At 40.5% G+C, this 11,024-nt stretch overlaps 1 protein-coding gene across 1 annotated transcript in view; it reads right to left on the bottom strand.

The window, feature by feature from the left end:
• Positions 1 to 8,259: 8,259 nt before the first annotated feature.
• LOC132820419 (heat shock factor protein 1-like) overlaps positions 8,260 to 11,024 on the bottom strand; it is a 63,546-nt gene continuing 60,781 nt past the window's right edge. Inside the window, exon 13 of the mRNA XM_060832528.1 lies at positions 8,260 to 9,355. Within this exon, the coding sequence (XP_060688511.1) occupies positions 9,348 to 9,355 (8 nt within the window). The 3' untranslated portion in view covers positions 8,260 to 9,347. The remainder of the gene's footprint in view (positions 9,356 to 11,024) is intronic.

The raw sequence follows: 11,024 nt of genomic DNA, 5'->3' as shown, positions 1-11,024 counted from the left end.
CCTCAAAGATCAGCAAGGCAGCCTTTGTGTGGAGCCACAGAAAAGGGGGGAGATACTAAACAAGTATTTTGCATCAGTATTTACTGTGGAAAAGGACATGGAAGGTATAGAATGTAGGGAAATAGATGGTGACACCTTGCAAAATGTCCATATTACAGTGGAGGAAGTGCTGGATCTCTTGAAATGCATAAAGTGGATAAATCCCCAGGACCTGATCAGGTGTACCCAAGAACTCTGTGGAAAGCTAGAGAAGTGATTACTGAGCCTCTTGCTGAGATATTTGTATCATTGATACTCACAGGTGAAGTGCCGGAAGACTGGAGGTAGGCTAACGTGGTGCCACTGTTTAAGAAGGGTGCTAAGGACAAGCCAGGGAACTATAGACCAGTGAGCCTGACATCGGTGCTGAGCAAGTTGTTGGAGGGAATCCTGAGGGACAGGATGTACATGCATTTGGAAAGGCAAGGACTAATTAGGGATAGTCAATATGGCTTTGTGCGTGGGAAATCATGTCTCACAAACTTGATCGAATTTTTTGAAGAAGTAACAAAGAGGATTGATGAGGGCTATGGAATTTAGTAAAGTGTCCGACAAGGTTCCCCTTGGGAGACTGATTAGCAAGGTTATATCTCATGGAATACAGGGAGAGATACAGAACTGGTTCTAAGGTAAAAGACAGAGGGTGGTGATGGAGGGTTGTTTTTCAGACTGGAGGCCTGTGACCAGTGGAGTGCCACAAGGATTGGTGCTGGGTCCTCTACTTTTTGTCATTTATATAAATGATTTGGATGCGAGCATAAGAGGTACAGTTAGTAAGTTTGCAGATGACACTAAAATTGGAAGTGTAGTGGACAGCGAAGAAGGTTACCTCAGATTACAACAGGATCTTGACCAGATGGGCCAATGGGCTGAGAAGTGGCAGATGGAGTTTAATTCAGATAAATGCGAGGTGCGGAATTTTGGGAAAGCAAACCTTAGCAGGACTTATACACTTAATGGTAAGGTCCTAGAGAGTGTTGCCGAACAAAGAGACCTTGGAGTGCAGGTTCAGAACTCCTTGAAAGTAGAGTCGCAGGCAGATAGGATAGTAAAGAAGGCATTTGGTATGCTTTCCTTTATTGGTCAGAGTATTGAGAACATAAGTTGGGAGGTCATGCTGCGGCTGTACAGGACATTGGTTAGGCCACTGTTGGAATGTTGCATGCAATTCTGATCTCCTTCCTATTGGAAAGCTATTGTGAAACTTGAAAGGGTTCAGAAAAGATTTACAAAGATGTTGCCAAGGTTGGAGGATTTGAACGATAGGGAGAGGGTGAACAGGCTGGGGCTGTCTTCCCTGAAGCATCCGAGGTTGAGGGGTCACCTTATAGAGGTTTACAAAAGCATAAGGGGCATGGATAGGGTAAATAGACAAAATCTTTTCCCTGGGGTTGGGGAGTCCAGAACTAGAGGGGATAGGTTTTAGGGTGAGAGGGGAAAGATATAAAAGAGACCTAAGGGGCAACTTTTTCACAGAGGCTGGTATGTGAATGAAATGAGCTGCCAGAGGAAGTGGTGGAGGCTAGTACAATTGCAACATTTAAAAGGCATTTGGATGGGTGTATGAATAGGAAGGGTTTGGAAGGATATGGGCCGGATGCTGGCAGATGGAACTAGATTGGGTTGGGATATCTGGTTGGCATGGACGGGTTGGACCAAAGAGTCTGTTTCCATCCTGTACATCTTCATGACTCTAAGAAGATACAAGAAGATCCAAATAGAAGAACCGAAAGCTGCCTGGTTTTGAGATAAGAACTTTTGTTTAGTAAATCTTAATTGAGAGTTTTATTGGACTAATATTGTAGAAGGGGAAGGTAAACAATAGGCTAGAGGACAGAGTTGTAAATAGTTGTTAGTTAATTATTGTCTGTTATACTTTAAGCAATAAAGTTGTTAATTTTTACTTTAAATAATTCTTGGCCTCTCGAATTTTCACAGATTACTGCATGGGATAAATCTTAGTTCTGTGTTGCTGGTTTTAAATTAAGCAGGAGGGGTTACCGTGTCATCACACCAGGCATACCTAAAAATGACCTCGTGAGCTACCAAACAGGGCTACTTGAATGCTAAACAGTAGAAGCAGCAAGTGGTAGACAGAGCTAAGCAATCCAATCCCATAACCAACTGATCAGGTTTAAGTTTTTCAATTGTTCTACATCTGGTCGTGAGTGATGGTCAGCAATTAAACAACTCACTGGAGCAAGAGACTCCATAAATATCCTCATTCTCATGATGGAAAGCCCAACACAACAGTGCAAAAGACAAGGCTGAAGCATTCACAGCAATCTTCAGCCAGAAAGGGTGGCATGGTGGCTCAGTGGTTAGCACTGCTACCTCACAGCAGCAGGGTCCCAGGTTCAATTCCAACCTTGGGCTGTGTGGAATTTGCACGTTCTCTCCGTGTCCGTGTGAGTTTCATGCGGATGCACTGGTTTTCTCCCACAGTCCAAAGATGCGCAGGTCATGTGAATCGGCCATGCTAAAATTGCCCAGTGTTAGGTGCATTAGTCAGAGGGAAATGGATCTGGGTGGGTTACTCTCCAGAGTGTCGGTGCGGACTTGTTGGCCCAAAGGGCCTGTTTCCACACTGTAGTGAATCTAATAAAAATAAACAAATAAAATGCCAAGTGGATGATCCATCGCTGCCACCTCCAGTGGTCCCCAGCATCACATAAACCAGTCTTCAGCCAATTTGATTCACTCCATATGATATCAAGAAATGGTTGGAGGCACTTGGAGCAAAGATTATGGATCCTGACAGTATTCCAGCAATAATACTGAAAACTTGTGCTCCAGAACTTGCCGTTCCCTAGTCAAGTTCCTCCAGTGCAGTTACAGCACTAGCAACTACCCGACAATGTGGAAAATCACTCAACTATGTCCTGTAAAAAAAAACAGGAAAAATCCAATTACTACCCTATCAGTCTACTCTCAATTATCAGTAAAGTGATGGAAAGTGTCATCAACAGTGCTATCAAGCGGTACTTGCTCAGTAACACCCAGTTTGAGGTCTACCAGGACCACTCAGTTCCTGACCTCATTACAGCCTTTGTTCAAACATGGAAAAAAAGAGCTGAATTGCAGAGTTGGAGTATAATGTGGGTAATTGTGAAGTTCTTCACTTTGACTGGAAGAACAGAATATCAGAGTGTTATTTAAATGGTGAATTACTGTAGAATTCCAAGGTGCAGAAAGATCTAAGGGCTGCAGAGCATTCATCACAAAAAAAAGTGAATATGCAGGTACACTTTGTGTTTCAGAAGACTAATGGAATGCTAACCCTATTACAAGAGGAATTGAGTGTAAAGGTATGGATAATAAATACAGAAAGTACTGAAGAAACTCAGCAGATCTGGTAGCATAAAGGTAAATTTCATGTTGTGGTTCAGTTATTAAGGGCACTGGTGAGACCATATCTTAGATAGTGTATGCCTTTTGGTCTCATTTAAGGAAAGACATAAATGCATTGGAGTTGGTGCAGAGGGTGTTCACTAGATTGATACCTGCAATGTGACTGATCTTATGAGGAAAGATTGGATAGGCAGAGCTTGTTTTTCAGTAGAGTTTAGAAGGCAAAGTGATTCAAGTGTGTAAGATCCTAAATGATCTCAACAAGATGGATGTGGAAAGGATGTTTCCTTTGGTAAGTGAGTCCAGAACTGTGAGACATCGTTTGAAAATTAGGATTGACTTATTAGGGCAGAAATGAGGAAAATTGCTTGCTGTAATCATTGTGTGATTTTGGTACTCTCCCAGAGAAGGTTTTGGAGGCAGAACTATCACAAAAGCATTCTCTAAACTCATTATCAAGGTTACTATTGCCAATCAGATTGTTTCACTTTTCATGAAGGTTAAATTTACTCATAGACTTAGATGTTCCCTTGTCATAAACACCCAATATTTCTTCTTCCACATGTTTTCTAATCAACCTGCTCAGACATGTCATTGTACATTTCCAGAGCATGCTTGGAAATGAACCAAGCTGTCTGCAGGAGAGGTAGGGGTTTTCCCCACCGCACCACAAGAACCCTATATTTCTTTTTGTAGATGCTCAGAGATCTTATGACACACATATGGAACAGGCTGGATTTGAATTTATACTGGATATAGGTTTGCTCACTGAGCTGGAAGGTTCATTAACAGATGTTTCATCACCATACTAGGCAACATCTTCAGTGAGCCTCCGAATGAAGTACCAATGGTGTAGCCCGCTTTCTATTTTCAGAGGAAACTCGATTATCTGAATACCAATTATCTGAAAATCGGATTATCCGAAATAGATCTCAAGGTCCCAATGGAAACATTACATCAAAGACGTGTTTCCAACAGTGATCGTGTCTTTTGTTTACAGTGATTAAACAGGCACCATCTCCAAATGACTGACCGCCTGCCCTCTCTCTCTCCCTACACTTTCCCTGGAATTCTACACAGGGGTATACCCTAACCTTACCCCCCTTCCCCAGATAATCTAACATTGTCCTGTACAGGGAAGAGGTGGAACTTGTCAGAAAGTTGCAGTAAAACATTGTGTGTGGGGCTGTGGCTGTGTGTGTAAGTACTATTTGGAGACTTACCCCATGAAGGCAACTGCAGCAGTCTTGTTGTTAGTGTCCAGTCTAGCTGCCCTGGAGAGGGGGCAGTGTTGGATGGGATTGAGGGCAGGGGGGTGGTGTTACATGAGGTCGGGACGGGGGGGCTGTTTCACGGTATTGGGGGGTGTTGAGGGCAGTGTTGAATGGGCATGTGGGCATAGGGAGGTGTTGAGGGCATGGGCAGTGTTGAACGGTGTTGCGAGGTGATGTTGAATGGGGTTGGGGCTGGGGTGGTGTTGAACGGGGTTGGGGTGGGGCCGTGTTGAATGGGAGTTGGGGGGGGGGAGGTGTTGAACAGGGTTGGGGTGGAGGCGGTGTTGCACAGGAAGGGGCAGGGTTGGGAGTGGGGACGGGGGGGAGGGGGCCAGGGCCTCAACATGCTGTGTGCTGCTGCTAGTCTCCTGAACGAGGAGCAGACTTTAAAAGCTCTGAGCCCCAGAGGAAAGGCATTTGATCAATTAACCGAATAATCGATTATCTGAATGAAATAGTGCCCGTCCATCAAGTTCGGATAATCAAGGTTCCCGTGTCTGAGTTTCCTTAGGTTGGTGATGTCATTTCCTGTGCTGACATCATTTCCCATGGTGATGGCATTTCCTGTTCTTTTTCTCAGGAGGTGGTAAGTGGGATCTAAGTCAATGCGCTTGTTGTTAGAGTTCCGCTGGAATGCCATGCTTCTAGGAATTCTCGTACGTGTCTCTGTTTCGCTTGCCCTAGGATGGATGTGTTGTTCCATTCGAAGTAGTTTCCTTCCTCATCCACATGTGAGGATACTAGTGAGAGTGGGTCATGTTGTTTTGGTGAGTAGTTGATGTTCATGTATCCTGGTGGCTAGTTTTCTGCCTGTTTGTCCAATGTAGTGTTTGTTACAGTTCTTGCAAGGTATTTTGTAAATGACATTAGTTTTGTTTGTTGTCCATTTACCACCCCCAGATAAAAAGAACAGGAATTGACATCACCATAGGAAATGACATTACCAACCCAAGGAAACTCAAACATATAAACAGAAAGTGAGCTACACCACCTACACCCACTGAAGATGTTACCTAATATGGTGATGAAACGTCTGAAAACAAACCTTCCAGCTCAGTGAGCAAACCTACAATCAGAACCTCAAACTGAACTACAAATCTTCTCAAAACACGCTTGAATGTATACTTTATCTCACATTGTAGTTACTGTTCAGAAGCCTATAGATCACTCCTTCAAGTGACTTCTTTCCTTATTATTGCTCATCTCCACTCAAAGTTATTCTACATCCTGATCTCCCAAACTAAGGTCATTTCTACCTATTGTACCAATACCATCTTTAATTAGGAGTGTTATCCCTCTGTTTTACAGAGTTTCCTATTCTTCTTGAATGTCATATAGCTCTCAATATTCAAGAACTGTCATCCTGCAACTATGTCTCCAAATAGATGTCAAGTATTTACTCACTTCAATATGCACTATTAATGAATTACTTTGTCGTGAATGCAATGTGTGGGTTTCAACTTATTATTATGACAATAATAAGTTCAAGGCCTGGCTCCTGCAGCAGTAGAAACAGTAAGGTCATGTTTTTGGAAACCAATGCAATCTTCTCAAAACCCACTCTATCCCATATTTGCCCCTCTTAAATGCAACTTTTGCATTCCCTTCCTTATAGATCCTCTCTCCAACTTTCTCCCCTCACAATGGTTACTGAAGCATCACAACAATTTTCCAACCTTGAAGTGGGATCGCATAGGAAAAGACTTGGGTACACTTGTCTTACACAGACACTGACAAGTTGATATAGTTCCAGCATTTCTTATTTAATTTCACATGTAACTCTATCATTCCATTGAATTCTGGGTTGTGAAATGAAAAGATGATTCTGATATAGATTAGCACAGATGCAATTTCAGGATTTTAGGCAGACTAGGAGCTCTCAATTTGAATCTTGCAAAGAAAGGTTGGTTTCTATTTTGATTTCGGCTATTTCAAAATTTTTATGCAACAATGAGAAATTTTACAAGATGCTTTGTTTGACCTGAGAAAATAAGGAGCTTTACCCTGCAGCACCATCTTGCTGGAGTGCTCAGAGGTTACAAAATCCTCACACCCACATTTTTGATTGAGTTACAACAAAGAATTACACACATAAAAAGCCACTAGCGTTTTACAATACATTTATTAATACACAGCCACTGTAGGAAATATATATGATATCAAACATTTTATAACATAGATTTAATTCTGTCCAGTACACACATTAGTATATTAGTGTTGTGCACATAAACAGCATTAAGTGTGCAAAATTGATACAATAAACATTACTTTTCAGACTTGCCTGTACAAAACCACATCCTCTTTTTAAAAAAAGTGCTCTCTGGAAAAAATATCCTATTTACATCTAGAAAGGTAAGCAGAAGGTAAACTAGTTCTTAAGCACTAGTGAAATGACCACAAAAGAAACTTTCAAAATGTTGTATAATACTGCTTGAGCAAAAGGAAGCTTTTTTGATACTGTACGAAGATTTATCATTTAAGAACTTGGTTACTAAACTAGCACACAAGAGAAGATGTTTTGCTATTGTACACAATCCTAGGATTGAACCTTATCAGGAATCAGCTAATATGGGGCAGAACTGTTTGACTGCTGCCCGCTTGGAGTACGTGCTGAGATATCAATGCCTTGTGACCAAGATGGCGGTTGGGAGAATGGGAAAAGCATTTTAATGATGCAAGATGACATACAAAGATGTTAATACATGCTGAAACATTTAAATTGGCCTCTTGTCACACATTCGCAAGATTCTCATTTCACCAATCAAAAGTTGGAAAGTAGAACTTTTTGGTCTCAATATCCAAAAGCTTCTCAGTGCCAATCTCATGTACTGCAGCAGGCAAACACCAGCACTTTGGCTGTATAATACTCAGCCTTCAACTACCAGTATTTTAAGATCACAGAGATATCCAGGTGACAGGTATTCAATTTGCAAGAAAATATTAATTTAGTAGATTCACCATTTACCAAGGTTTTAGTATGGTTATCAAAGTTTTTGATGAAGTACAATTTTATGCCAAAGATATCCTATTGCTATTAATATTTTATTTTTATAAATGATATTTTACCTTTACTTTTGTATGCCAGAGGCAATTGTAACAGAACTCCTGCAAAAGAATTATCTGAACTAGCAAATTAATGCACTTTTTTTTGCTATACCTATAGCTACGTTCAGGACAATTTGATGAAGGACAACATTTTTGAGCAAGCTTCCAATTTTTTTATTTTTCCTAACGTAATATATTCAGACTGTCTTAGGGAACACAGCCAAGATTTCCCAATAAGCATTTGGGTACTAGAGAGGGAAGATTGCAGTGATGGGTGGAGCATTTGGAGGGGAAGTAGAGAGGGGCAACAGTCAGTGTCAGAACATTGCATTAAAATAAAATCCTGAAACTTTTTGAAATGTGACATTCTATGAACACAACAAAATCAGCAAGATAACCTGCATTCGTCACAGTATAACTGGACATCAATACAGATGCACTTACAAACACGCAACATCTTTGAAGCCATTACTTCTAAACATTGAGATGGAATCAATGGAACATGCATTAAAATCAGAGATTTAGAAAATACTAAGCAGAAAGTGGACAGCAGCAAACTTGTAAAGTCACAATTTCATTTTAGGGGCATCACCGCAAAGCAGAACATATACAAATAAAAATAAGAGAGTTTCAGAATGGCAGGTTCAAGCCAATATTTCTTTGGATTTGTATCAGGTGAACACTATTGACAGGTGCCAGTTTAAGCTAGTTATTTCCTTAAGTATTCTTGCTTCTCCTAGCCAACAGCCACAAAGTCAGACAGGACTAAAATTTTAAGAGGGAATTGAAAAAAATATACAAAATCTTCTTTTTCTATCTTTAAATGCAGTGTTGGTAAATTATTCCATTGCTGAGCTACATAAGGAGTATCTATTACACATTGTGCAGTCAATTTACATTATGGATAATAAATCTACTGTGTGCCATTAATATAGGGACAGCTCAACTATAGCTCTTTAAAATCCTGGGCCTGGACAGGAAAAACATAGGATCCTTGATGTATCTGTGAAGTTAGAAGGACACCTTGTTATGCCAATTGGTCCTGCAGGCATTTAAAGAGCTGAGGATCTCACTTTCATGTTTGATTTCTAGGGAACAGAAGGACTTTTTTTTGGTCTAAAGAAGGGAAAGGTGCCCATGTTCCTGCATGTGAAAACATTAAATGCTTTGTTGACTCACAAAACCTATTGTAGAATGAGCATTTATAAATAAAGCATGAATCTCAGACACACCAAGTTGGGAAGATCAATTGCTCAAGTAAACTTTCCTCATTTGGGATTTAAGCATCAGCAATGTCACAGGCCTCAGTCATGGAGATATGTTCCTGGGTGCTTTTTCACCATACTTTGCTTTCTTGATCAATTTGTTCCCATTTATGTACAGCACTCGACACCTGTTTCAGAATTATTTTATACAATCTCTCCTTTGTTCATCACAAGATAGTTTCTCTGCTGCCATTGCACTATAAAAAAGATCTTCTTCAGGAAATGTTCATCAGACATTCACATCAAATGACCTGACCATCACCACTGTGCCTTCATAATCAAAGCATCCATGATTGGCACACCAGCGTTTTTGATTTTTTAAAAAAAAACTTTGGTGTCAGGAATCCTGTCTTGTCATCTGATCTTTATTGTCTCAGGTATCTGAAATGCAAGTGAATCCATTTCTCAATGTAGTATAAATACAGTATCTATGTTCCATAGCCATACCGCAGGGTCGAGTGAACAGCTGCCCTAAAGATATAGGGTTTGATCTACAGGCTGATTCTCTCTCTTGTCCCAGAGGCATTCATGGAGTTCAAGAGCTAAACTTTGGCAGAAGTTAAAACTTTAAATTGAATGTTTCTGTATTAATATGGACTTCCCCAGACAAATGGGCAAATCTGTCCAAAGCTAGAATCCTGTGATCATCAATTGAGAAAACCAATAAATGTAATCTTTGTCTGGAAATAGCTGGAAGACTGCCACCATGTTTTTAATACTCTTGGTCATGCCAAATTGCAGGCTACCTGGTGAAAGGTGATTCATGACTATACATCATCCTGGAAAAATGCACCACAAGAGCAGTGTTTAACAAATTAGGAACAAAGAAAGACGTTCTTCTAGCAGCTTAGTTTGTAGTCTTCTATAGTTGAAGAACTGTCCATTAGTCTTGAATCTGACTTTAATCTCCCGTCAGACTTTAGTGAATACCACAAGAAACACAGCTGGAGACAAAATGCTGAACAGTGAGGCTGCAAGGGCACATTCTAGCTCAACCACGTTTAGAACAATGAAGGAGATGGAACTTGCCCCATCCTCCCTCACTTAATTTGTTTGCTAATTTCAATAAATCTTTTTGGATGCCAACATTTAGAGAGAATTTTCCAAAGACCAACTGTACTGATGGCGTTGTTCACATGACAAATACATTCAAAGACATAAATAGAGATTTACATCATAAGGTCATAACATTCATACCTCATCCCTATCTGAACCCTAATCGTCTCATCCCTAGAATGCAAAATATGGCCATTCTGCCCATCGAGTCTGCACAAATCCTTCAAACAGCATCTCACCCAGATGCGACCCCCTATCCCATCCCTGTCACCCTGTATTTTACCATGGCTAATTCACCTCGCCTAGACACTAAGGACAATTTAGCATGGGAAATTCACTTAACCTGCACATCTTTGGACTGTGGGAGGAAACTGGAGCACCCAACAGAAACTTACACAGACATAGGGAAAACATGCAAACTCTAATGATTCTCTGGGAGGAGTTTTTTTTGGCAATGCACAGTGCAAAGCAGTAATAAAACACATGAAGACCCAATTTTGCCTGGTCAGCAAAACTCTTTAAATGATTATGCACTTATTGAACTGCATAAAATCGTTGTTGAGTTTAATATACTAGAAGCAGCATCTTTGTAACTCACTCTTATTGAAAATCATGGCCATCCATGATAACTTTCAATGCTTTAACCTCATAATTTGTTTTAGACATGACAGTACATTCTGCTCTTCCCAAAAAGCAAGCTGTACATCCAAAAGTTCTTCTTTGGACATGATCTTATTGACTGAGTAATAGATTTGCCATCTGGTTAGGAAGAAGCTGCTAAAGCTACACCAAGCATGCAGAACCGGCAGTCAATGCTTGGATTGTAAATTAAGCTGGGAGTAGTGATAAAGTTCCAGAGATACTCCAGGCTTTCTGTTCCTGATCACTATGCAAAGACTTCTGTTGCAAACAGTGGACTGCCAAAATATGAAAGCTTATTCAAGCAGGTTTTAAATCTTCAGGTTAAGGAGGGAGAAGACTGACAAGTAAGAGG

Source organism: Hemiscyllium ocellatum, chromosome 11, assembly GCF_020745735.1.
Source record: "Hemiscyllium ocellatum isolate sHemOce1 chromosome 11, sHemOce1.pat.X.cur, whole genome shotgun sequence".
In the NCBI taxonomy this organism is placed as follows: Eukaryota; Metazoa; Chordata; class Chondrichthyes; order Orectolobiformes; family Hemiscylliidae; genus Hemiscyllium; species Hemiscyllium ocellatum.
Note: the sequence above shows the minus strand (reverse complement) of the source record. Positions and strands in the feature narration are given on the sequence as shown.